Source organism: Phasianus colchicus, chromosome 3, assembly GCF_987193195.1.
Source record: "Phasianus colchicus chromosome 3, bPhaCol1.hap1.1, whole genome shotgun sequence".
NCBI lineage: Eukaryota > Metazoa > Chordata > Aves > Galliformes > Phasianidae > Phasianus > Phasianus colchicus.
Window position 1 is genome coordinate 25,966,804 of NC_143438.1, and position 27,609 is coordinate 25,994,412.

At 37.6% G+C, this 27,609-nt stretch overlaps 1 protein-coding gene across 2 annotated transcripts; it reads right to left on the reverse strand.

The window, feature by feature from the left end:
• On the reverse strand, positions 1-27,561 carry MTRR (5-methyltetrahydrofolate-homocysteine methyltransferase reductase). Of its 2 annotated transcripts, XM_031589196.2 has the most exons (16): positions 27,423-27,561; positions 25,669-25,797; positions 23,141-23,329; positions 20,841-20,994; positions 18,844-18,961; positions 17,509-17,860; positions 16,156-16,278; positions 15,306-15,459; positions 11,454-11,542; positions 9,574-9,754; positions 7,718-7,760; positions 5,974-6,160; positions 3,569-3,687; positions 2,245-2,337; positions 1,970-2,149; positions 1-1,012 (listed from the first exon to the last, which is right to left on the reverse strand). In XM_031589196.2, exons 3-16 carry the CDS (start codon positions 23,282-23,284, stop codon positions 868-870), a joined length of 2,082 nt encoding a protein of 693 aa, XP_031445056.2. In that variant the 5' UTR covers positions 23,285-23,329; positions 25,669-25,797; positions 27,423-27,561; the 3' UTR covers positions 1-867. The 2 variants fall into 2 exon arrangements, with proteins under 2 accessions (XP_031445056.2, XP_089993251.1); XM_090137125.1 differs by lacking the exon at positions 16,156-16,278.
• Between the last annotated feature and the right edge of the window lie 48 nt (positions 27,562-27,609).

Below are 27,609 nucleotides of genomic sequence, written 5' to 3' on the forward strand. Positions count from 1 at the left end.
CATGGTGCAAGAAATTTTAATAAGGATTAGCAGAGTGTAGCAAAACTTCACAAATCTGAATGGGAAAATAAAAAATAGAGGTATTTAAAAAAAATACTTCAGAGTTGATATTCTGCAGCAGGTTTTTGCAGTATTCTCGACTGTTATTCCTTTTGGCAGTTACTGTTCGTGAAAAAGGAAAACATGTATGTGTGCAGACTCATAGAATCACCAAGCTTGGAAAAGACCTCCAAGACCATCCAGTCCAACTGTCCACTCACCACCAATATTTCCCACTAATCCATGTCCTTTAGTACAACATCTAAACATTTCTTGAACACCTCCAGGGATGGTGACTCAGCCACCTCACTGTGCAGCCCATTCCAGCATCTGACCACTCTTCTGGAGAATCAGTTATTCCTAATATCCAACCTGAACCTTTCCCAGCGCAACTTGAGGCCATTCCCTCTTGTCCAAATGGTGTGTAAGTCATTAATGTATTTGATGGTGTACAGTTGAGTAACATATTTACTTTGTAGGTTCTTAATGTATAAATTACAGGAAAAAATATGTCACGTAACAAACATACAATTATACTTGTACAGGTAAGTTCTCACTTTCTATACGAAAGCAATCTCAAAAGTCAGAGATTCAAGGTATTGACACAGTCCACTATGCAATGTTGCTACAAACAATACATTTCGAAGACAGATTGGTTTGTCATCCTTGAAAAGGCTTCACATTCCTAAGTGAAAAAATCAGCAGAGAAAGTTAAAATGTGCATGACACTGGCACTTTTGATGATTCTAATTAAAAGCATAAACATGAAAGCAAAGCAAAATCTTTTGTCTTACAACAACACAGAAAAAGCTAAATGGTTAGCTTTGGTTAGCTCCAGACATCCTGCAAATAACGTTTTGCTTCTCGAAGCATGGCCATGGTTTTCATTGCTTCCAATTTGTCAACTTCCATTTCTATACTTAAAACATCCAATAAAGCATCATTTACATCATCAGCCATGTGCTTCTTATCTCTGGGGGAGAAAAAAAAAAGAAGGAAAATGCAAAATACTGTATTTTTCCTTTTATCAACAGTTTAAGAAGCTGTAATATTGGAAAAGATAAAAAACAGACTAAAACAGCTTATGTATTGTATGGCAAGAGATTCACTGAGTTTTCACACAGCTGAGCATTGACAAGAACAAGGGTTTCTCTCAAACAAATATTACATGGTAATTTACAAGGAAAAAAAACATTGGATCCCCAGTTGAGCTGTCACAAACTAATTCTTTTATTTCAGGGAGAACTGGACATGTTGAAGTATGTTATATAGTAACTGCATGGTTCCAAAACTACACAGCGCACATAAAAATCCTCACTTCTTATCAATGTTATTTTTAATACAAACAGTATACCTTAATATCTGCAGGAGAAAATACTAACATTGAGCCCCGTGTTCAAACAGCTCTCCATTTATCAACACTCTCTCTAAGAATACAAAACATCCAGATAAGTTCCGTTCACAAATAAGACTTTACTGTAAAGTGTATTACTATTATGGAACTTTACAATGGCAACAGAACTTTGAAATCTGGAATGAAAAACCTTAAATTTCTAGGTTCAGGTAACATCCTGGTCCATCAAAGTGTGGAATGCAGCAGAAATTTCTGCTGCCTCACCACTGTGTGCTTTATCACCACATGTATTCCAGTATCTAATTTTCTTAAGAGCAATCTATTAGTTTGAAACCTATTACAGCTCATTTGAATACTAAAACAGAAAAATAATTAACAAGCAACTGAATCAGCAGGGGAAGTGCATGGTTACAAGCTATATGTTTACTGATGGACACAATAAATTCTGGTGTTCCATAAAGGAACTTTCAGTGTCATGCTGGTCCTTTTATTCAGACACCTTTTAACTCTTTCTAAAGCTTCAAACTTTTGATAATTCTGTTGTCTTTCTGAGACAGTCCATGACACTCTACTCACCCACATACATAGAAGTAACCACTCTCTTTCAGCAGGACTCTGGCAACTTCCTTAGCATAAAGCCTAATGACATCTTGCACATACTTAGGCTGAGCTACTTCTGCTGTTGAAGAGTCTCTTGAGAAACAAACCTTCAGATGAGTTAACGTCCCATTTTCAAGAAAACATCTGAGCTCATCTCTGAAAGGCAATAAAAAGTGTTAATAATGGCTCTGAGATAAACATCCCCTCATGAACACAAATGAGACACACAGAATTTTAAATAGTGAACATGCTTGAATAAATAATCTCTATCCTGATGCCGACAACCAAAGAAGAGCCATGTCTCTCCAAATTCCCAGTCTGCGTGTTCTTCTCTCAGTTTCTGCCTGAACAGAAAAGAAAAAAAAAAATATTAATGTACTGACTTTATGTAAATGTATGTAAATCCAATCCTGTTTTATCAAGTGCAGAAACTAAAACTCATATAGCGTAATTCTCATTTATGATAGTGCTTTTCTGCCTGCCCTGAGGCTTATTAATGTGAAATGACTTAAGGTAAATAACCTTCCTTTCCTGATTTTGAGTACTCACTTCTGGCCCAGCTCAAATTCAATCAACTTCAAAGTTTTTCTTTTGTTGTTTGTTTGTTTGTTTTTGTCACAGCTTCACACTGGAATAGTCACACTGGCACTTCCAAACATCTCACAAAACAATTCTGATCGAATAAGAGATTGTTACCCCTTAACTTTCAGTGGAAACATAGTAAAAATACCCGGGGAAAACTCAGCACAAATCATTTTCAGCATTTAGCCGCAGAAGACAGCAGAAGAGTTCAGGAACAACAATCAATTTACTACTATACCATCAGAAATATTATTTTATTTTCTTCAAATAACGCTAAAGAAATTACTTTACAGGGGTTTTAGCTGAAACTGCCTTGTTATATTTGAGAGAACTTATTTAACATTGATCAAATATGTATGGAATGCTACAAATCCTTGAAAATAAAAACACAAAATAAATCTGAGAGAAAGGAATGTTTAGGGGATAAAATTAAGTAAATAGTGAGGGTTGTACACAATGTTTTGCTTACAGCAGATTCATGCAGTCAGAAGAATTTAAAAAAATTCTACCTCTCAGTTTTCTTTCTTTTTAAACATATCAGTGGTGGTGATCTCACTTTTTGAGCAAGTTTCTTTTTGCCTTACAAAATTAAGCTGCTGTAGGAGGGAAGAAAGGCATCTACAAGTAACAGAACTAATAAAAAGACTGCTGTCTGTAGATAAGCAAAAAACTGCAGTGTCCCTTGTCATAATATCTACTAAATGTTTACGTTTGTTTTCTATGGTTATTTTGGTTTGATTTTGTTATATTTTTTTGGCTTCCACAGAGTTCTTAAAGTGTCATAAAGAGAAAACAGTATAAAAAATAAAGCACTAAACAATAGTTCATATTTGTGAAATTTCCACTGCTGTTTTTAGTTTAACAGCAACAACAAATACAAAAACATACAAGAAAACAACAATTTTTTCCCAAATTAAAAAATAAAAATATCTGAGCCTGTATTTTTTTCTCAACATTAAGAGGCTGCTTTCCATGTAGAAGTTTGGTACATACCTATGTTGCAGGAAACCAATAAATGGTGCAATTCCCGTTCCTGGACCGACCATCACAAAAGGGACAGATGGGTCTGAAGGTAAGTGAAAAGTATTGTTTGGACGAGCAAAAATAGATATCTAAAATGAAATTAGATAGAAGATAATCAAAGAATATTTGTAAGACAAAAAATAGCATAGAATTTTTTGAACCTTCAGTATGTTGATGTATTATTACATGAGTGCAGACACCCTTCCAAATCCTGCATTTCAGAGTTTATTTGTAATGCCACACGTTTGGAACAAAATTACAGGAGTTGCTGAACAACACACCCTATTTACAGATTTACCAATCCATCTATAGAGAAACCAGACAAAGCCAGATAAACATGAGCTTCTGATTATGAAAGGTGACTGCACCTTACATTTGCTGAATGCAGTTTTAGAACTCACAGAAAGCTTGGTAGGCAAAAGGAAGCAGTAAACTAGCCATACTAACTGTTACAGGAAACTCAGTTTTATCTTATTATCTATTTATTTATTTCTAACATTGCAAAAACTCTGGCAGGAGAAAGGATTTATTCACAGTAAACTGAAGTCTACTGATACTGAGCTTGCTTTCTAATTTTCACACGCACACAAAAAAAAATTACATGATCTCCAAACAGATCATGTTCGAATCAACAAAGAATCAACAGCTGACCTTCACCCATTAAAGTCATAAGCAAGAATCTGATTTATTTTGCACATTAGTTAGGAAATTATTTCAGTATTCTTTCAAGTTTAAGGAGTTAAATGCTAGGCCATGTTATTTAAAGTTTGTTCTGTAAACTTGAGTGGTTTATCTCTACGCCCCTCCTTATCATTAAATCACTACAGCGTTCAACAGGATTAATTTTCCTGCTGAATGATTATTAAAAAAAGAATAGTATAATTCTTGCTGGAGGAATGATATTCATATTTCTGTAAAACTATTTCAAGCTAGTTTTGAGTTAGGAGGCTACCATTTCTATAAAGAATTCCAAACTTGCCAATCCTAAAAAAGAATAATTCAACTAGTATACACATTGTTCTGTAAAGTTTTTGCAATTAATCTAAGATATTTTTGCATAGGATCACACTCATCCACTTTGTATTGGTACTTTATATACCCTTCTAATAGATGTGCATTGCTGAACATTTATCTGTGCTGGATTCTAGCTTGCACAGCAGATGCAAGTGGTTTTGAATTTTATTCTGACTCAACTTATAATAACCCTTTTGTTTTTGTTTTTGTTTTCAACCCACCTCTTTCTCAAGTTTGATCTTAAGCGTATTGCAAGTCAACTACATTTTAAATAAATAGTGATGTGACAATTAGAATAAGGTTCATCATGCACATATCAGTTTTTCCTTTGATATAGGTTTTAACGATAACTTGGTGGATTTTCTTTCCATTTTGCCAAAGACCTTGTATTATCAGCAGTTTTCTTATAACCAATGTATAAGCTTGTTTCCATTTTTCTTGAACAAACATAGCATCAGTAGCTCTTCTGCCATATTACATACAATATACTACATATATTATATACTGCAGTCTACTCTAATATATACACCATAAAATATCTTGAGTAGGAAGAGATCCACAAGGAATAAGTCCAACTCGTGACTCTACAAAGAAAAACCTAAGTGTTAAAACACATTTAAGAATGTTGTCCAAATGCTTCCTGAACACCAGCAGGCCTGTAGTGGTGAGCACTTAGCTGGGGAGTTTGTTCCAGTGCCTGACCACCCATCCTATGAAGAACTTTCTCCTAACACCCAACCTGAACTTCCCCCATGAAGCTTTAAGCCACTCCCTCATGCCCTAACTTACACCTAATATATTTGAGATTGTGATGGATTACAAAGATAAAAGAGAGATGAAAGAAGAGAATCATCTCCCAATAACAGCCATTATACCAGAACATCTTCAATGCACAGCAGAAATACCACAGAAGACTGTTCTCTGTATCACATTCAGTAACTCAGTCCTTTCAAACTGTGAAAGATCTGTCCCCCTACTGTCTGCCAGCTTTTCCTGAAAGTGACCAGGTGCTTCTCAAACTGCTATAACCATTTAACTGGTTTCTTAGTCCATGAAAGTATATTCCAAGACTCATTTAGGACTACAGTGGGGTGATGACTCCGGCCTTTCAGCAACTGGAAGTTTCACTGCTCAAGTATCCACAACTAAATTAAAATGTAAGTTTTAGCAACTTGTCAATGCAGTTTTAAACATATTACAGAGCGAAGGGTCAACTTGAAAGAAGGGCAGAACTGCAAAATGCAGATGCATACAGCCCCTGCCAAAACAGCTGCTTTACATCAGAGAAGTAATGAAAACTATAATTACTTCAAACATGCACAAATTTGAAGGTTAATGGAATTTAAATGTAACATTCATACCTTTTCAGTTGCAGAACTTTCTCTTTTTATATCCAGCGTGTCTTTATTGGTGTGCAGTAGAGGTGCAACTAACTCAGCAAGCCAGCCTGTACAAACTCCCTTCCGTAAGACAGGTCTCGTGGGACAGGCAGGAAACTCCACAACATTAAACACAAAACAGAGTTTTCCTGGCTGATACAAGTTTGAACTGTAAAGGAACAAATTTTGTTTTGTTTTTTTTTTTTTAAGAATTATTAACTTGAGATAACACTGCCATCCTTCCTGCATTGCAGGTCTGCTTTCAACCCAAACAACCTCACTGATTCTCAGTGTTCAGTTAGCTCTGTGAGATCTATAAGCAATTATAAAGCTTCTTAGGGCTGGAATCAGAGGCCAATGCCGACAGGATGGAATTAGAATTCCTCTCTATCAGATTTTCATGTGTGTGAATTTGCCCTTGAGAATTCTACCAAGCTCTTATCAGACACACAAAACAACATTGTTTGAAATAGTCAAATCCTGTGGTTTTTGTTTGGTTGGCTTGGTTTGTTTGTAAGTTTGATAACAAGGACTTCAGAGAATCACAGAATGGCCAGGGTTGGAAGGGAGCTCAAGGATCATGAACCTCCAACCCCCCTGCCACATGCAGGGCCACCAACCTCCTCATTTAACGCTAGACCAGGCTGCCCAGGGCCCCATCCAACCTGGCTTTGAACACTTTCAGGAACGGGGCATCCACAACCTCTCTGGGCAGCCTGTTCCAGGCTTCATTCATCACTTCTATCTTTCTGTTTTATTCTACTTCTTCTTTAGATATATTGCTTTCACTCGATTGGCTTGCAGAAGACCTGAAGCACTATTCATGCTATTGCTGTTCTTTTCTTTCCTTATGGTGGAATAAAGGCAATACTGTAATAGGCAAACTGGGAACAAAAACCACCATGGGCAGGAACTGCCTCCTAAGGTAACTTCTCAGGAAGCCAGAGGGAAACCTGTCAGGAAGAGGGAGCTAGGAAAAGAAGCATCTGAGACCATAAAACTCAAAAAAAGAAAAATAAAATAAAATGAAAATGCAGATATCCAAAGGCAAGGAAGGCCCTCTGGAAAAATGTAATGTTACGCTATTGAACACAAATAGCTGGATTCTGATCTTCCAAGTCAGACTACACACACTATCAAGAACAACACAAGGTCCTGGCAGTGAGTAAAGCTCCAGCCCCACTGAAGAATTAGAAAAAGCCACATGCCTCACAGGCCAAGATTCATCCAGCCCATCTGCGTTGCTAAAAAGCTATATTAAGTAAATTTCAGTAATGACTGAGAAAAATAAAAAGCAAATTCAATCTTTTAGGAAAAATCCAGAGTGAAGACAACATTACAACTTCTTCACTCAGAGGCAGCCACATGCTCTTTCCAAAAATAAAGGCAGAGTTCAAAGCATTCTTACTGCCCCACTCACATGAACACAGACCTGTGGAATCGCTTTTCATCAGGAGGAGTTTTATGTGCTTGCCTACTTGTGTCTTTGCAATGTGGGAAAAAGGGGTGAGAAAAGGGAGCAGCAGGGTGTAAGATTTCAAACTGATAAAGACAAATTCAACAGTACATGGGAGATAAAAAAAAATTCTAACTAGAATGACCTTACAGAAATATTTTGAAGCTTGTTCTCTAAAACAAATTGTAACGTGCACACACACATACACATACACTTAAGAAAAAAAACACAACTAAATTACAAAGAAGATGTTATTGAATACTTTGTTACCTTGAAACTGAATAGGATCTGGCCTGTAATTTAGGGAGATGTTCTGGAAAAAAAAAAAAAAAAAAACCCATCACTTATAATTTTATTCACCCCAATAAAAATCAAAATATCATTTAGCAGATGTTTACAGGTAACAAGACCAGTGTAGTTGTACTCTACTAACACTGAGTGGTTTTATCTCATACATAAACCATTAACAGTGGAACTACGATAGGAATTTTTTTTTTTTCTAGATTTTGTGGATCAACTGTTAGAAATTTGATAAAATAAGGTCAGAATAGTTAATTTATGGGGTTCTTGATCAATTAAAAATGACTGTAAAGCACACAGAAGAGATGACAGTAGTTAGTGAACATAGTAAAGCTTCAAATTTCATTTCCTTCCCCTTTCAAGCAAGTGTGCTTTATGGAGTTGATAAGTTCTGGAAATACAAATTACTTGCTTGAATGTTTCCTATATATAATGTCCTCAAAGCAGGTGCATCAGTCTAATTTCAAACTCCTATGAATACCAATATACATTTTTGAAATGAACACTGGAAAAAAAGAAGCCAAAAAAAAAAAAAAAAAGCTCAACACCACCTAGCTTTCAACAGTATCCATTCAAAACTGAGACAGGAGTTTACTGGACATTCTTATAAATAAAGGTCCACTATATGCTACATATACATACAACAACAACTACCTCTAACTGCCCTCATACATACATATGTATGTATGTTTACATACACAAAAGGTCAAACTCACTGATGTCTTCCCAGGAACGACCTAGCATTGCAGACTGCACATTTTGGCTGAGGAGAAGAGTATATTAAAAGGAGATAAACATGTCACCAAATAAACAGGGCTGTAGAGAACGGTGACAAGAAGCAAGAATTACCAGAATACACACACTTAAATAGCAAGATAAAATACAGTGCAATTCAGCTGCTTTTTAGTTGTTTTCCATGTGTGCCCCCCTTTTTATGTATGTTCTCCCCAGCACATTGACTTAAACATGTCTGAAAGACGCTTCTCACACAGGTTGCAAGCCAGAGGTGAAACAAACTAGTTCACTGAAATCACTTAAAGAAGATACCAAGCCCATTTAGCACATTACTCTCCTGGGACAACACATTTTATAAAAACTTTCAGAACTTCATTTTATTCAGTTCAGTTTTTATAGCACATTCCATGCCACCTTTGCCAGCAAGAAGACTCAAGTATTTGTACCAAGTGGAGCAGAGCTGCTATCTTTAAATCCCTACAATTTACTAAGAAGGAGTAATGGAGAACATGATCACAAGGCTATAAAAAGCAATTGCTTTGTTTCGTATAATGAAACACAACAGGAAATTCTGTTTTTTAATCTGGAAAGTAACTGTTATTATTTTAAGAGGAGTTTGATATACCTGCAGTTTTAGTCTCATTCCTTCAAAGTTTTACACAACAAACTCAGCAAGTGTATTAGATGTATCTTAAACAACAATGTACTGGGAAAAGCTTTTTGTTTCTGCAGATAAAAGCCCAAGAAAAAAACACAAGGGCAGGGATATCAGGGGATATACAAACATGTCTTTTCAAACTGTACCCAGCTGAAGAATTGGTTCTTAAAAACACTACTCTTACAAACACCTTATACTTATTTTTATGCACAGGACCAATTCAGAGTCGTTAAAAGCACAGGTACGCAACTAAGTGCGGAACAAAGGCCACAGACAACCACAGAACAGAGTGATGCCCCCTAACATTTGAATTTGATGACTATGAATACTATAGCATTTCTAACTGAAGAGTATCTGCATTTTAAGAAACTGAATGTTTAGTCTGATGCATTTTTCAGAATGAACTAAAACCAGTTAAGTCTAAACCACTTACCAATTAAAAGGTTAAGTGAAGGCTTGCAGCTTGGAAAAGCATGAAGTAAATCCAGCAAGCAAACATAATTCTCTCTAATAAAATGAGTGTAGTCAGAGGCTCCTTGTTTGCTGCAGAGCTCCTGAAGCCTCCGTTTTTCTCTTGCATTACTGGTGCATTCTACAAGGGCTCGCAAGAATGCCTGAAGGAAAGAAAGCGAGAATAGAAAGTAAACAATTTGTCCAGTTGGGGAAACGTTGACAAATCTATGAAAAACTTGAATTGCCTGTGGAAAGGAAGTGGTCAGCTTGCAGGTTAACGGTTAATACAAAATACAATTTATTTTCCAACATTCACTTTCATCTACCATGAACAATATAAATTCCTCCCACCACCCCTCACCCCCAATGTCTGGGAAAAGCTAGCAGGTCAGAAAATCCTACTTTGCCTGAACAGAAGAGATAGATAAACAGACTTAACCAATTTCCAGATAAATACTAAATTTATGAGATACTTGATTTATGTATTGGCACTTTAGAAAGCAGCTCCATAATGCAAATTAATTCAAGACAAAACACCATTTGCTAAATTGCAGAAGCTGGGAAAGGAATAATACAAAGTCTTAGAAGTGATATTACTGTAAATAAAGTATGGAATTTATGAGTCATATAAATGTTGCTGCAGTGTTTTATTCTGTACTGCAAGAATACATAACATTAACACAAGCTTTTCTTAATAAAATTAAATAGAGCACTGAAAGATAAAAGTAAAAATCATATATAAATAGTGCCAGGGTTTTTGTTGTTGTTGTTGGCGTGTGTGTGTGTGTGTGTGAGCGCGCATTTGCTTTCCAAAAGATAAAAATAAACATAGTGTTTAGAAAGAAGAGTGATCCAAAACACCAAATGCAATCAGAGTACATATTTTATGCAAAAGATTACTGCAAAAATAACCTAGTGTTTGGGCAAACTCAAAATCCAGAAAATCATTTTGATTATGGACTTACAGCCCAGTCTACACTGAACATGAAATAAAATAGGTTATAATAACTGGTTTGCTTGATATTCCCTTGCCAGCACTCCTACTGTTGAAAAGTGTACTCCTACTGTTGTAAAGAATTTCAAAAACTGCCAAATTAAATGCAGTACTGAACAGGCTGGACAAGTTGAGAGATTCTGTTCTACAGCACACTGTCTAATAATGACATATACTGCATCCTGCTTGTGAAATTCACTTTTATGAGAAGTCCTTCCAAAAACTGATTACCTTCATAGATCCAACCAACACAGCTGGTTAGCATCATGCTTTATCTTTAAAATGTGTTTTGACAAAACCAGAAATACCCATGCATTTTCAGTTGCAAGCTTCCAATTTCTTGCAAGTACAAAATACAAGGGAAATAATATCTGTGCATTGTGTGAACAAACATACAAGCAAAAAATTTTCTCTGAATTCTGCCCGTTAGTAAGATGCTCAAGAAAAACTTTAAAATATTTAAAAGACATTCTGTGATGCTTGTGTAGAGCAATATGTGTATTTCCAGGGACAAAACAGAACCAATACTGTTGGGCTATCTTTGGTGAGAAGAATGATTCCTCATTAATGCCTACAGCTTGGTTCTGTCAGCCTTCCAGTTAGCTTGCACTAAATATTCAGCACTTTCATGTCTAGTTCCTTTACGAATCAAAGTACTAAAGAATGAGAGTTTCAGTATCTTACAATTTGCCCAATAAAGCACTAAAAGCAAAATTTCTCAGAACAAAGGATCAGCAGCGTGCAAGCTGACAATCCCTATTCACCAAGAAACATGGTAACTACACATGAAGCAAGGACAGAACTCATAGAAACCACACAGCATAGAATTACTACAGATTTCACTTTAAAAGAAGAAATACAAACACCTTTTTGGGAATTGCTCTTAGTTCCAGACACCAGGTTAGAATGAACTTCAGAGTACTTCTCTCAGGGATGTGTTGTGGACGAGTTGCTCCTATTTAGGAGAAGAATACATTCAGTTCTGTAGGATGAACTAAAGTGATTAGTGAAAATTACAAACTAAACAGCAAGACAGTCTTCCAAGGAAAAGGCAAAGAAGTTAACAGGAAAGAAGGAATACAATAAGAGAAGTATATATGTGTAAACATATTTCGCCAGACCACTGAACGCTTTTTTGCCACTTACGGTGTTGGAGAAGTGCAGAGGAATGCTAACAAGCAAAAGGGACCATCCACATTTTTTTCCACCTCCATTAATAAACGCTCCTTAAAAAACAGAACATGCTTTCTAACAATCAAACCAAAGTTGTACACAGCCAGTGCAAAGGTGGAGCTTCTGAGGCTCAGCAGATCACAGGAATTTCTCTAAAAGCAAAAAAACCCCCTATCCTGTACTGTCCTTTCATGAAGGAGGAACACTTAATACACTGAGTCATTCTTTATGGAGTCAGCCAGGGTGAAGTCAAGTTCATCATCCTTGTGTTATGTCACACTAAAGCAGATATTCCCCATTCTAAGATAACCCTAAACGGAATAGAGGATCACTTAAGGGAGAAAACACTTATTAATTAATAAGTTCTGCATATCCAAAATTGTTTCATTACAGACTGAACTTGAACGTTGGGATTTATCTTGATGTTTCTTGGCTTCCATTTCTAGCTACTCATTTTTACTGTTCTTTTCTCCAATTTCAAGAGTCCTTTATTGAAACAGAAATTTCAGTGTAAGAATATAACTACATAACTTTCTAAGTTATCTCTTTGTATCAGCATTAATTGACTCAGCTCTTGCTATAAAAAGCAAAACTAGTTTTTAGACAGAAAGTGGATTCCATAAATGTAATGCAGGAAAGAAAAAACATTTTTTTTTCCTCCAACATGCAGACATTTTCAAAATAAGTACTTAATCTTCCTTTAAGGATGCTCATACAACAGAAAACAACTTTTTTTATTAACTTAACTTCTAGAAAAAAATAGAATTTGAACAATAGACTGCTAAATAATTTCTCTATTTTGTTCCTTCATTTGATCCCATGTACTTCATCAAAGAATCACATGCTGAACAAAGAGAAGTTGTAAGAAGAATTCATTGGATTTCCTACTAAGTCTTGCAGACACGCATCAGATGCACAGCTCTCTACTCATACTCATCTCTTCTCCTAGGTTTTTCAGCTTTCTTCATTTGGTAGACCTACAACCATAATATTTATTGCAAATTCCTCAGTAAAGTGAAGACAGTTGAAGGGACAACCATCTTCTATAGAAAGGAACTCAAGAACATTGCCAGGAATTGTGAAGCTGCATTACGCAGCTTAAGTCTCTGGTACAGACTGGCAACAGCAAGTAATGAAGACTCAGTAACTTAATGAGTCTATGCTCACCAGGGCAGCTCCAAACAAACAAATTTGGGATTAGCCCTAAACTGCTTTAGTTCATAATTACCATGGGCATTATTGAGTGTGTAATCTGTGGTTGGAGGTCACTGGATCTTTTCCTAAATAAAAATGCTACCTGACAATCATTTTGCTCAACTGCTAGCCCAAATAGAGGTGAAACAGTTGGATGCAAACTCCTTAGAGAAGCACTTGCCTTCGTGCCAGCAAAGACAGTAGAGGTGATTCTGGTACAGTACATAAGTTATGTAAAAAGTCAGCATGATTTGCGCTGGGTTGCCCAGAAGACTCAAGAGCAGAACCAGGATCTTTGATTTTCTCTGCTACAGCATAGTGCTATCATCTTTCTTTCCATTACTATTCATTCCAACTCAACAGCAGGTGTGACATTTTAAATACAAGACATGGCAAAAAGTGCTGCACTAAGCAGCCAGAGATGCAAATACCTTCATACATAAGAAGAGAGGAATGATATTCCCAGTTTCAAACCACTATTATACCAGAGTTTCTCTCAGCCTTACCACGGAAGGACTATTAGTTCTTGATATACAAGCAAAATTAAGTGACTAAGATACATTTACATGGCTATACAACTTCTATTGCACGCTAGAAGTGCTCTGATACTAAACAACTCAATATGCCCTGTTCAAACAGCTGTACACCCTCTGTATAAGATCAGTAATTGCAGATGGGAGCTACTGAAGGCAGAGATGAAAGAGTATCTCTCTGTGACTACTGAAGGAGACTCTGAGCATTACCTCAACTTACAGAGAAATTTAAGTTTTATGCAGCCAGATACCAGGGTTCTGATTGATACAGGGTAACTTGCTAGCCTTTAGGAGGGACCAAACTTCAAGCCCACTTTCCTACTAAGATTTGATGTTTTAGCCCTCACTGCCTCCTCCTCCTTCATGTTCTCCTCCTTTATGCTTTCTCTGAAGCTGCATTTGACTCCTTAAAATTGTAAATACTGTAAACAATGCAAACAGGTGACAATGATCAGAGTTTAGGCCCTAATCTGAAGAAAGGCTGTTAAAAAGTCAGACTGGCTCTGCAGACATGGGGCTCATCCTCAGCACAGGGACCAGCAATTTATGTCATTCCAAATTAAAAAACAAATACAAAACAGAAACAAAACAACATAAACATGTGAAAAACTCATCAGATCTACATGGGATGCAAGCAGTATTGTTTGTTGGCAGAGAAGGGTGTTAAGGGAAGAAATATCAGTTGTCTGCTGCACTCACCATTCCCAAGTAGCCCCTGTACTCAACAGGAAAGGACTGGCTCCTAATTATATCCTAAACTTCTTGTGCACTTGTAGCTACCTTGGGAATGGTAATACTTAAATGGCAGTTAGGTTTGTGCATTCCATCTGTACTGTTTTGACTACTTTGTTCTTCCAAATCTCTATATTATGGATCAAGGACTGAGGGAAAGGTATGAACAAGACTGCACAGTACATTAAAAGGCACAGGATCCCAATCTGAAGTGCAAATCCCCATCTTGAAGACCAAGTAGGGTATACCAGAGCGAGAAACCTAAGGGAATGGCAGCCTTTGCAATCACCAGAACTCTCATGCACCACTGTAGCATGGCATACATTGGGAGAGTGGATGGAAGTGTTATGTTACTGCCTGTCATATAAACCCACCTCACCAACAAACATGTTACTCATCAAGGCCAGGAACAGGGGTCCATTTAAATCTCATACTTAAGGGACAATTTGTGCAGCCCTCAATGATCCAGGGAATTGTGCAGTGGGAACTGATTTACCGGCAGACTGGAGCAACACAGACCCCTACTCCATCCTACTGAACTGGAAGCAAGATTCAGCACGACCATTATGACACCAACTGCATGGCCAGGACAGAGTAATTCTCATAGGTCCTGTTAGTAGTATGTGGACATATCTTGAATCTTACGCATCCCTTTATGAGGAATGGGACCACAAAACTCAACAAAACTGATACACAAAGACCAACAAGCCCTTAAAAAAGCACCACACAGCAGCAGTAAGTTTTATACTCCAGAAGTGCAGCTCTCCGAGGATGTAGGGCAGATGAATGTGAAAGGGAGATTTTTACTTTCAGCTGGAGAAATGTTAGGTTACTTGCACAGAAGCAGACACAATGAGTGACAGAAGAATCTCAATGACAGGATCAAGTTCCCTTTCATAAGCTAAATCATCAACAGTATAAAGAGGAACAGATTTTATGTGCCCACTCCTTTTGATTTCTGGCATACCTCTACAAAATAACAGTTGTGTGCCGATACCTAAGTTCAAAATGTTCAAAACTATGCATACCCAATTACTACTATCACAGAGAGGAATATCTTTTCATAACCAATGTATCACACCTTACCTTTTTTTTTAGTGTCCTGCTTAACCTTTATACAAACAAAATTCTCTCCTTTTTCAGAAAGTCCCAAGATGTGAAGTAGTTCTTCCACCTCATTGACATTATTGGGACATACTACACAGAAAGCATCTCCAGGTTGGTAATCAAAGGCTGTATCCTGTTTGAGAATATGAAATCTTTTCAATAAGACTGAAAAGTAAACCAAGGCCAACATCATCCTTGTTCGTAACAACAGTCTTCCATTCATTAAAAAGGAAGTGGCTAACAGGTCAAAGGAGTTGATTCAACATCTCTACTCTGCCCTGGTGTGGCCACATCTGGAATGCTGTGTCCAGTTTCGGGCTCTCCAGGTAAAAAAAAAAAATACAAGGATCTCCTAGAAATAATCCAGCAGATGGCAACAAAGTTGATTAAGCATCTCCAGTCCCAGCAAAGGCTGAGAGACCTAAGAGTGCCCAGCCTGGAGAAGAGAAGCTGAGAGGGGATCTCATTACTGTTTATAAATATCTAAACACAGCAGTCAAGTGGCTCTTTCTGGTGGCAAGCAACAAAACAAGAGACAATGAGCAGAAACTGGAACATGGGAGGTTCCATACAAACACAAGGAAGAAATTCTTTACTGTGAGAGTGACAGAACATTGGAACAGGTTGCCCAGAGAGGCTGTGGAGTCTCCTTCTCCAGAGATATTCAGGACTTGTCAGTGAAGAAAAGCTCAAAAGCAGAATACTTTCCTGTTAAAAGATTTCGTCTAAACTAATATGCATAAGTTATTATGCATAATACACAAGCTTTTTACCCCTTCATTTTACCCACTCATTAAAAAAAAAAATTACAAAGCTATCACTAACTTACTGCAACATCAAGTTCTAAAAGCAATGCAGTTTTTACTGCATCTTGCCTAGTGAGCTGAGATGCTTTTGTAACTGGCACTTCGAAGGTTGTTCCCTCTGAAATCAGTGAGGACAGTTGAGGATTCTGAAAAAGAGGACATGAAAACTTACACCAAAAAATGCAAATTAGCTGAATAACAGCTTACTAAAACAAGAAGAGGGAAAACACGCATCTTCTACAAACACAGGTGTTTATCTCTGCATTTTTTAAAATCACATCTAAGTAATAACAGGCATATTTTTGGCTATAAAAAGTCCATATGTCTGAACAGTCCAATGGGCCTAAACTGTTATCAAATGCGGCTACTTGTTGCCTTTCTCAAAAGCTCTTAAAAACAGCCACTTTGATTTTATGGGTTAGTCTCTCAGGAGTAGTTTATCAGGAGTGCCCAATCTCTCTTTTTAAGCTCTACAGCACCCCTCTCAGCCTGAGTGTTGTAATAGCAGAGTACCTCTAAATCTTTCAGTAATTTGGACAGTTCAACTCAACAACTTAGCCTCAGACCTGCTTCATTCACATACACTTGCCTGATAGCCAGCACTTTTGTCTGATCCCAGCTGCCATCTCTCTCATTTTGCATTGCTTGAGTACTGGGGAACGGGGCCTTTGTCCTTTCAGCTGTGTTATCACATCCAGCTCCTTCACTGTTCCCTCACAGAATAATCAAAACATCTGCCCTTCGGCAACTAATCTGAAAAGTTTTGAATCACACTCGCCATTTCACTAAATCTGCCCACTTGAGATGATCACTAGTTTATGCTAATTCTTCTCCTTGTGTAGCGGCTCTTATTTCTACATGGTTTCATAATAAAAGCACACTGATTTTTGATCTGCACTTCATCTTCTGTCTGTTACAGCACAGTTATGGCCACTCTTCTACAATCACTAGTTTGTAAGTTATTAAATATGCAGCAATATTTTGAGCAATTTCACATCTTCTTCAGGCATTCTGCAAGTACTAAAAATTTGAACTGAAATTGCACCATAATCCTTTCCAAAGGAAGATGTTTTCACTGTCTGAACACGATGGATTATTTATTTATATTAAATAAATTGAACACTGACGATTTTAATTTGTCCTATTCCTGGCAGTGTCGTTCCTCTATCAAATTGTAATTTAGTTAAAATACATTTTTACATCTGTGTCCTTAATTCATTCGGTGAAAATTACTTTCTTAAACACACAAACGGCCTTTTCACTTACAATTAAAAAACTCCCGTGGCCAGGGATTTAGATATGTATCCATTTGTTCTTTTTAGTGGCATGCTCTTACTGCAACTGGAGGCCTTCATCATTCAAAGTGAAGTTCTTACCTCCCCATGGGTGTCCTGAAACTGAACCTCTATATACTCTGGTGGCAGGGCAGGAATATTAAGAGCAGACTGAGAGATGGGAGGGACTGAGTGAACAAGCGAAGGTTCAGTGTCTGTAGCTGAAGCCACAACATTGATGTCAAGCAGTTTATGTGATGGACCATCAGAACTCCTCATTCCTTCATCTTCTAAATTCAAATTCTGTATTTTTGAGCTTAAGTTCATTTCATGCCCAACATGTGGGTCTGCACTGACATCATTGCTCATGCCTTCTTTTTCTTTCTGCAACTGAAATACTTCGTTGAGGGCAAGCCAAAGTCCATCAATCCAAGGATCAACCACTAGTTCCAATCTAAAGAGGGAGAGAGAAAAGAGAAGAAGAAAAAATAAATTAAAAAAGACAAAAAAAGAATGGACTCATTGCAAACTTATTGCACTGTTAATTTAGAAATGACCAAAGAAAAGTAAAAAAGGCATTATAACAAAAAAATAATCCTGGTAACAAGTATTTTCATTTAGTTATTAATGCTATGCAAAGGTATATAATCCGCAGTACACAGAAGCCTCACTCTTTTTCCAGTTTCACATTTTTATTTTCTTAGGCTGATCTTCATGACAGCAAGTTGAAAGCTTGGTAGCAAAACCTGCAGCTTTTCACAAGCAACAGGAACCTTAAAACAACGCTGCACTTTTACTATTCTAGAATGCAAGATATAATTTTTATGATTATGGTAATGTTTGTGTTTCATTGCTTGTGTCATCATCCACAAAACCAGTAAAATCTGCACTTGAAAATAAATAAACCAAGACTGCAGCCTACTGGTCAGAGACAGCAACAGAACAGGTAGAAAGCTGTTTTCTTACATACCTCCTCTATTTTATAAAATAAAATTACTTTTACATAATTTCTCTACCAAAACAAAAAAAAAAAAAAAAAAGAAAAAAAAAAGGATGCTTTACAGAACACGGAGAAGGAAGTAAAACATATTTTAGAATATGCCTAAAGCATTCCAACTGCACACATGCTATGGAACTGGTTTTGTTTGAGTAAACTTGGATTCGATTTTAAAAAGCTTATCTTTATTTGGAACAACTTAGTTTATAAAACTGCTGTATGCCCTCCATTTTTAAAGGCATTACAGATGTCTGCTCAGACCTTAAAAATGCAGTTGCACTGAATGACAATTAAGATTGAAAATGACATACTATGTTCAGTTGGGATTAATTCCTCGGAGGTGTCAGGCAATTGGGTTCAGCTGATTTTAGAGTTTCGCCAAAATAATATCTAAATATTACACATCAAAGAAACAAAATTCAAACTCATTTGGTTCTTACCCTACACAATCATCTGCTAATCCTGTATCATAGAAATGCTGGGCACCAAGTTCTTGAAGTAGTCGGTCTACTGTCTTTCCACCGTTACAAAAGAACGTGTACTCTGAGTCTCCCAGACCTAAGATATACAAAGAAAAAAAGATTATGTCAGCCTGTCAGCCACACAGACTACACAAAAATCTGCAAATAAAACACAACTTTCTTGCAGGCAAGCAAGATAACCTGATATATCAAAGCATTTTGTATTTTAAGGACACTTTTATGACTTAAAAATAAATAAATATATCTGTATTAGTCCCAAATTATTGCTGAGAAAGTCATTCTTCCTACACAAATATAAGGCAGAACTTATCTGAAAAATACTTTTCTTAGAAAGCATTTCTGAGGAATATTGTTTTAGTTAGGGACTTTAAAAATAATAATAATAAAAAAAACCCCTAATCTCTCTGAGAGGAAAATGTAGAGAGCTGAAATAATAAGAAACACAGTGAAGCTGATACTCTCTTCTGATAAATCACACAGTATCTTCCCTTTAGATTAGAACTGTTATTACCATTATACCTTGTTTAGTAGTAATACATTCTATTACAAACAAAGTGGCAGCATTTTAAGTGATTTAAAAATATCAAAACCTTTAACTGTCACAAAGATGTTACATTAGATGACACACTGTTATCACTTAAAACGACGGGACTCGAGGGTTACAGTCAGTGGACTACATGGAAGACCTGAGTTAGACAAGGTTATCCAACACACCTTCAGAGAGATTAACCACACGTAGCTCATCTTAGCAGACACTTACTTAGCCATCCTGAAGACTTCTGGTTATGCAGTCTCCACAAATTCTCTAATTTGCCTAATGTTTCACTATCCTCACTAGCAGTTTTTCCACAGCCTGCCTCTTTCTGGCATACAACTCTTATCATGCTCACTTGCAATGGACTATTTCTTTCTTCTTTAAAACAGCTTTTACATCAGAAGTAAATATTAGGGGGCATCCACAACTGGGCAACCTGTTCCACGGTCTCATCACCCTAACAGCAAAAAATTTCTTTCTAATATGTAATGTAATTCTACCCATTTCCAGTTTAAAACCACTTTCCCTTGTCACTACATGACTTCTTAGCAATCCCTCCCCAGCTTTCCTGTAGGCTCTTTTCAGGTACTGGAAGGTCACTAAAAGGCCAGAGCCTTTTCTACTCCAGGCTGAAAAGTCCCAACTCTCTCAACCTGTTAGATATGAAAAAATTAATCACTGCACAGAATGTAACATATAAATAGGTAGCAACATAGCATCTTCTCAAAATGTTTCCTGCTTAAGATGTGTGTATTTTATACTGCCATGTTACAGGTTCACAAGAGATTTCCTTCCAGTGTGGAATTCCCTCAAGAGAAATCTAAAATTTTTCATACTCCTCTCCAGCAATTTAAATTTGTCAGGTTAACAAATGTTTCTGGAGTTTGTTCAAACAATCCGAAAACTCAGCAAACCGACCTGCTCAAGATCCATCACATATCTGTGAATTTTGCTATTCAACATGTAACACAAGGTTACGTTCCTTCTATCCACCACTAAGTGTGATATTTAAAATGAAAAGACCTATAACAAATGTAAAGGGATGAGATAATGCTAAAAGCTTATTTATCATAAATGTTTTACATTGCTGCACAGAAAAATATCCAATCACTCACAAAGCCAAGTAAACTCAGCTAGTAGTCCATAGGGATTTCACATGAAATTAAAACTTCAGCAACTACAGATAGTTAATATCACATTTTATTTATGTAAAGAAAATTAAACTATAAAAAGTTAATTGGTAGCTTGCATTCAGATCACTTCTGTGATATTATTCCTTTATTGCACATAGAGATTAAGAAAAAACCCATAAAACTGTTGATACTGCAGAAATAAATAAAACAAACCTTATTTAGAAGTATAACACAAAATTACTCAGTGACAGGCAAGATCTGCATTAACACACAAAACACTACATCACCTAACAATCCATACTGAAGATGTGCCAAATGATCAGGTGGCAAGGTCTTATCCCGGATTTTCTTAACGAACTTGCGGGCAGTGTCTGGTGGGTCGCCGGTCCCAGTCGTGGAAATGACAATAACTACAGGATCCTTTTCTGTTTCCAAGTTGTACTACAAGTAATAGAACAAGCAATTACAAGGTGCCATTTCACAACTATTTGAGGCTTTATGCATTATTTTCCTTCTCCCAAAGGCACACAGAAAATTGTTTAATCATATCTTACCTGTATTAAACTACAGAAAGCCTTTCAAATAATTGGAAATTATTTTGGGGATGCAATCTATAACCTTGCCTGTGGCTTAAATCCAATGTACAGGACCAAATGAACAGAAGAATTGTAATGTGACTACCAGAAAGCATATGAACTGCTGGGTTGCTCCTTAGCCTCCTCTCTGCCATTACAAGCAATCCCATCTCCTTCAACCACTCTGTAAAGCTTTCATTTTAAATTCATTCCCAGCATTCCAAGTTCAATGAGACAGTAGGGTTGTGAGAAAATATAAATAAATAAATAAAGTCAAGAAACACTGCGTAGTCATCTTAAGCAGTTTCAGGACTGCAATTCAAAACGTCAGAGTACAACTCCTCTTCTAAGCACTTTACTTAATAAGTCACTTAAATCTCCCCTCCTCCTCGAGGATGTGGAGCTTACCCCTTACAATGCAAAAAAAGATGAGAAACACAAAAAGAGATTATGAGATTATGAAGCAGCTCTGCCACTGACAGTTTTCTCTTCACAACTTTCCTGAAGAGCCCAAGAACAGTTGCATGGAACTACTTAAATTATCATCTACTACACATTCTCCTCTGCACATATGAAGAGTTCAGGAGAAATACTGAACAACTGCATAAAGAACGGCCTTCTCCTAACAGACGAGTGCAGACAAAACAGAAATGTTTTGCTTTGTCACCTAAGGCACACTCACAACTCTGTGAACCATGCAGGTTGTGAAATAACCTGTCAGATCTAAATTACCCAGAGGAATTCATCAGAGGCCACACACAGCTCAAGCAAGCTCTTGCTCCTGTTAGCTGTCATTCTACCTTCCCCTCTCTAATTACATCTCATTTCTAGAAGTTCCCTTTATTTACGGCAAAAAGTAAGGAAAAGCTTAAGTGATGAAATTTACAAAGGCACAGAAATTATTTTTTCCCTCAGTACTTAATTCTCACATTCTCAACTCAGTGCACCTTTCCAATTCATCGCTCTGAGTTGTCTTGCCAAATCTGACAAATGAGCTTAGTGGCAGGCCAATAATAGGGCTAGAAATATCCTGTCTGCTGCTTTTCTGAAACTAATCTCCAAAGCTGTCAAATGCAGAAGAAATAAATGGAAGAATATAAGGGTAATCTTCATGTTCCCTGCTCGCTGCACAAGCTTCCTTGTAAGAACCTTCAACATGCTCACACTACATCATACTTACACTGAATACTACTCAGTAAACATTCATTCAAAAAGCAGATGTCCAGTTACAAAACTGTATTCCCGAGAAAGCTACTTGCTAAAAGGAATCTAAGTTCTTTTTATAAACTTCTCACATTTTCAAGTACATAAAGTGATAGTTTCTGTTCATCTCAGTTGAAATACCGTCACATTTTGTTTGTTTGCTTTTTTAGAGGACCTACTTTATGAAGGGAATTACAGTCCACCAAGCTTTTAGTTACGTGACATGACAGAAACTAAGTTTTCAGACCTTTACCCGTGGATAACAGCAAATACTGAAAAGCCACTTCCTTACTTCAGACAAGCTTTTTTTTTTTTTTTTTTTTCCCTAGAATGCATCTCAAGTATGAACTGGAACAGACCCTTATGTTCAATAACAGGACACCACAAAAAGTCAAGATCATACTAGAGCCCAGACCTAACAGAAAGCAGACCTCAACATAACAAAAACAGTGAAAAAACTGAGTAATCATTTCCACTAACTGGAGAGTTGACCAGTAAATACCAAATTTATCCAGTACTGCATCTATAATTATCTTTCAAAAAGTCACTGGGCTGTTGTTAGAAACAAAAATTTACTCTGGCATTTACTGTTCTACTATGAAAAACCATCAGAAAGATTTGGCAGAAGGCTATCGTGAGTCTGTGAGTCTCGTCCCAGTTACTGACTCTTAAAGACCTGAAAATTTAAAACCATTTTAGGTAGATAAATGTGCTCAGACCTTGCTGCTATCAACAGCCACCACTCAAGCAAATGAAGAAAAATGCAGCCATTAAATACCTATTTTTCAAAGCAGCACAGAGTATCTCACCTTGTCCATCTCACTTAAACAGTGCATGTCAGCTTCAAGTCCATGGGCACCTGCTTGCAGACATATTTCCTCAGCTATGGCTTTTGCCTGTCCCTTTTGTGTTGCATATAGGAGCAAAAATCTCCTTTTTAAATCGCAGCACATCTTCCAAAACAGGGAATGCTTTACTTATTTATTTTTTTAAAGACACTGCAGATAAAAAAGAGAAAGAAAATGTGAATTTACTGCATTCAGAACAGCAAGATTTTGCACTCTTTGTCAGAGATACCTTAAGTGCATTAACAGTATTGCTATTTAACCTGGAAATGAGGTATCTGCTATGAAAAGAAGCCATTTCCAAGCAAGCTTTGGAAGCCACAGTGTTAAGAGCTCGTGGTATTGACCACACTTGCTGTATTGCAGTTACACTGCAATATGCAAAGTCAAGAATCTAGGCCATAAGCAGTGCAAATAGAGAAGACTGGCTCAAAATTAATTCTATTTTTATGATCTAAGCTTTCTTTTCCATTTTAAGTTGGTGGCTGCCTTAGTCTCATTTCTGAGATGCATTTCAAGACAAAAGAATACACAGATTTGATGACATCCAAATACAACTACAACAACTGATAAATATCTTTTAAATTCTTAATTTCATCTTCTCTGAAATTACTAATTTTTGCACAAATGCCCTTATGCTTCATCCTCCATGATTTTATTTTAGAACACAAACACTATTTTTCATTCCCTGATTCAAGAAGGTGCTTGTTACAGAAATGCAACTACAGAATCTGTTTGTTACGGATGTTGTTTCTTTTTGTTGGAATAAGAAAAAAATCTTAGAGAAATCTGCAGGGTAAAGTGCCACTCCTTCACAAAGTCTTGCAACAAGTAGCATGAGTGAGATGCGTATCTTCATCTATACAACTTCTCTCATTCAAACTTTTATGATTTTGACACAGACAGAATACGAAAGATACAAGAACAACATCAAGGACTACTGAATGAAGTAGAATATTTCTTATGCGTACATTACAAATTAATCCTCTGCCAAAATTTTGCTACTACTAGAGAGATGCAACAGAACCAAAATATCCAGAATTAAAACTCAGTAATTTCAGTTTCAAAATTGAGATCTTTTTCCAAATTCTTGCACCCAGCTTCTTGTATTTTACCTACTGCCCACCCAGATTCAACTACATGACACATTCAGCCTACTATCCACACCACACATCACTTTGTGCAAACCTATTGCAAGATAATTTGAGGCATTTTTTTTTTTGCTGTTTCTACCAGGGAAAATAGAAGAATACTGTACTCTGCGCACATGGCAAGATATTTCTCCCAACACTACAATGGAAGGTATCTCCTACTAGAATACACATATATATTTAAAAGCACACTTGTAAATGAAAAGTGGTAAAACTAAGTGATAGCTTCTTAGGAGCACTCTGGCTGTGCCATACCTGAACTCCAAGAAAAATGCAATTACTGGAAAAATAAGGCTTTCATTGTATTCTGTACCTCTATATTTCCCAGCATAATTTTTTACCTTAAATTGATTATATTACCCACAGATATTTAAACAAATTCATTCAAATAACTCTTTTCATACAAGCAAAGTAATCCACAGAATGATTTTTTGCTCTCCTTTTTTAGAAGAAATGTTTGACCATACAGAAATTATGAAGATTCATATGAAATACATTTTTAATACCCTCAAATCTCTCTAGAAATACAGATTAATCCTACTTATATGCTATGCTTTCACCCTAATTGTTCTCCTGTCCGCAAGTGGAAATGTCTGGCTAAATAAATGGATAAAAAGTAAAGTTGAAGTGATGTTTCATTACTACATTCTTTCTCATACCTAACAAAGGAAGAAGGATCATCGGGTTTCCACTTGGGACACACGGTACCACAGAAGTCTTGTACAGACAGAAGTCTGGAAGCTAAGCAACCAACATACTTCTTTTCAATTGGAAAACATGTACATTGGATTTGGAAAGATGGATTGGTGTGTATATATGAATCTGCAGGGACCCTTCTAACTGGTGTTGGGGGCTAGTAGATTTATAGAGACACAGAAGTCAGACCAACATCTCCTACAGAGGATGTGCAAACAAGAAAACTCACAGGGCCCAACGAGGAAATTGTGCTAGATATGCATTCCTTCTGATAGAGGGAACTGTGCATATACAATGGTGTGTACATGTACTTGCGAAAAAGGACAAGGCTACAATGACATGATTCCTTGTAATTAGGCATAGATGGCTGTTTTGTAGGAATTTATCAATATTTTACTAGACCATGATATTATTTAATTGCTGCTATTGATCCTGAAAATACAGCTTAATTAACTGATTAAACAACGGTTCAATTAACTGCTTGACAGTTAATTATGTCATTAATAGATTGAGAAATTGCTTTGATCTTGATTCACACCAAACACTGTGTCCCTATGAAGCATCCTATCTCTGACATCAACCAGAAGAGCTTCAGGCACAAACTGTTCAAACAGTGCCTATTAAAGGAAAATGAGCCACACCTACCTGCAGACAAGCACAGTCATAGAAGAGAAACACACTCGCGCTGAGGTGAAAGTGTTGCCTACATTGTTCTTGCTTTCTGCACTATACTCTCTTCAAAGATGATATTCCATTTATGTGATATGGGTTCAACTGGAAAAAAAAAAGAGAAAAAAAAAGATAAGAAAAGCATAATGCTTGACTACTGAGCTGTCTAGAGAAGTACTCTAACTTGGGTGTTATTACAAATTACAGATTTATAGGAGTTGGAAGGGGCCTCTACAGTTTATTGAGTCCAACACCAGTGCTAAAGCAGGTTCCCTGCTGTAGTCATACAGGAAAGTGTCCAGACAGGTCTTTATCGCCAGAGAAAGAGACTCCACAGCCTCTCCAGACAGCCCGTCCCAGTACTCTGTTACTCTCACACTAAGGAATTTCCTACTTGTGTTGCATGGAACTTCCTGCGCTCCAGTTTTTACCCATTGCCCCCTTGTTCTATCTGCACACCACTGAAAAGAATCTGGACCCATCCACTTGTCTCCTGCACTCTGGGTATTTATAAACAGTGACGAGATCCTCATCTCAACCTTCTCTTCTCCAAGTTGAACAGCCTCAGCTCTCTCAGCCTCTCCTCATAAAGGAGATGTTCCACGCCCCTCCTCATCCTCTGCTGCACCCCGTCTAGAAGTTCCCTGTCTTTCTTGAGCTGAGGAGCCCAGAATGGGACACAGTACTCCAGATGTGGCCTCACCAGGGCAGAGGAGAGGGGGAAGATCACCTCCCTCGACCTGCTGGCCACACTCTTTGGAAGACACCCCAGGGTCCCACCGGCCTTCTTGGCCACAAGGGCGCACTGCTGGCTCATGGCCAACCTGCTGTCCATCAGGACACTGAGGCCCTTCTCTACGGAGCTTCACATAGCAGCAGTGTTTTAGCAGGTTTTATGTTGGCAGTTATGTGCCAAAAACCAATATAATGTTTAAGCTGGGAAAACAAACCAGGATTTGCTGACTGCAGGGTTGTTAGAGTTAAGGTACTATTGTTAGGTTGCGGTTGGACTTGATGATCTTTTAGGTCTTTTCCAACCTGAGCAATTCTATGATTCTATGACTCAAACTAGGGCTTAACAAGAAACTAAGGAACAAAATCTGCATTATAACTCATTTGATTTAGTACTCAGAAGCGTCAGAATACTCGCAGTACTCAGAATATTAACAGTGAGTCCATCAGCTCTGCGGCCAACACACTTTATGACCAAGCAAGCCACCTATGCATGCCCATGGCATGCCTTCATAGAAGCAGGGGCAGCGGCACTGGTAGTTACACAGCTTTGAAGGGCTCTCATCACCTCTTATATATTTCTAAAGTGATATATGTCTAAAGTCAAGTGGATGGAGCCAGGCTCTCTTCTGTGGCATACAACAATACAACAAGGGGCAACAGGCACAAACTGCAACACAGAAGTTCCGTGTGAAGGCAAGAAAAAACTTATTTGAGGGCACTAGAGCACTGGAAGAGACTGCACAGAGAAGCTGTGGAGTCTCATTCTCTGGAGATACTCAAAACCCACCTGAGTGCTTTCCTGTGCAACCCGCTATAGGAAACCTGCTTTGCCGGGGGGCTGGCACCGGATGGTCTCCAGAGATCCCTCCCAAACCCCTGATTCTGCCAGTCTATGTCCCACAGGGCCAGGCCAGCTGGCTAACGCACCCGGTTTGGCAGCACATCAACCCGAGCGGCCACGGACGGGATAAAAACAGAAGAAACTTCCGCAGTACCTTTACACTTTTCCGTGGGCTTTAAGCTGGACGGTGACACCTCGACCTCACAGCCAGGCCAGTCTGTGCATCGTTTTGTTTTGTTTCTTCCCAGCTGCCTTGCTGGGAATCGCTTTCTCTCTGTAGCAGGCAGCAGAACAGGCCCGTCCCCTTCCTCTCCCTCCGGGCTGAGACGAGAAGCGCGGAG

Bases quoted from the DNA above. Each gene is read 5' to 3' on its own strand.
- MTRR (XM_031589196.2), bottom strand. From the start codon at position 23,284: ATGTGCTGCGATTTAAAAAGGAGATTTTTGCTCCTATATGCAACACAA. The intron at 17,861-18,843 runs GTAAGAACCAAA...CTCCCTCTTTAG, and splicing joins TTAGCAGATGATTGTGTAGG to ATTGGAACTAGTGGTTGATC. The intron at 6,161-7,717 runs GTAACAAAGTAT...GTTCCTTTACAG, and splicing joins AGATCCTATTCAGTTTCAAG to TTCAAACTTGTATCAGCCAG.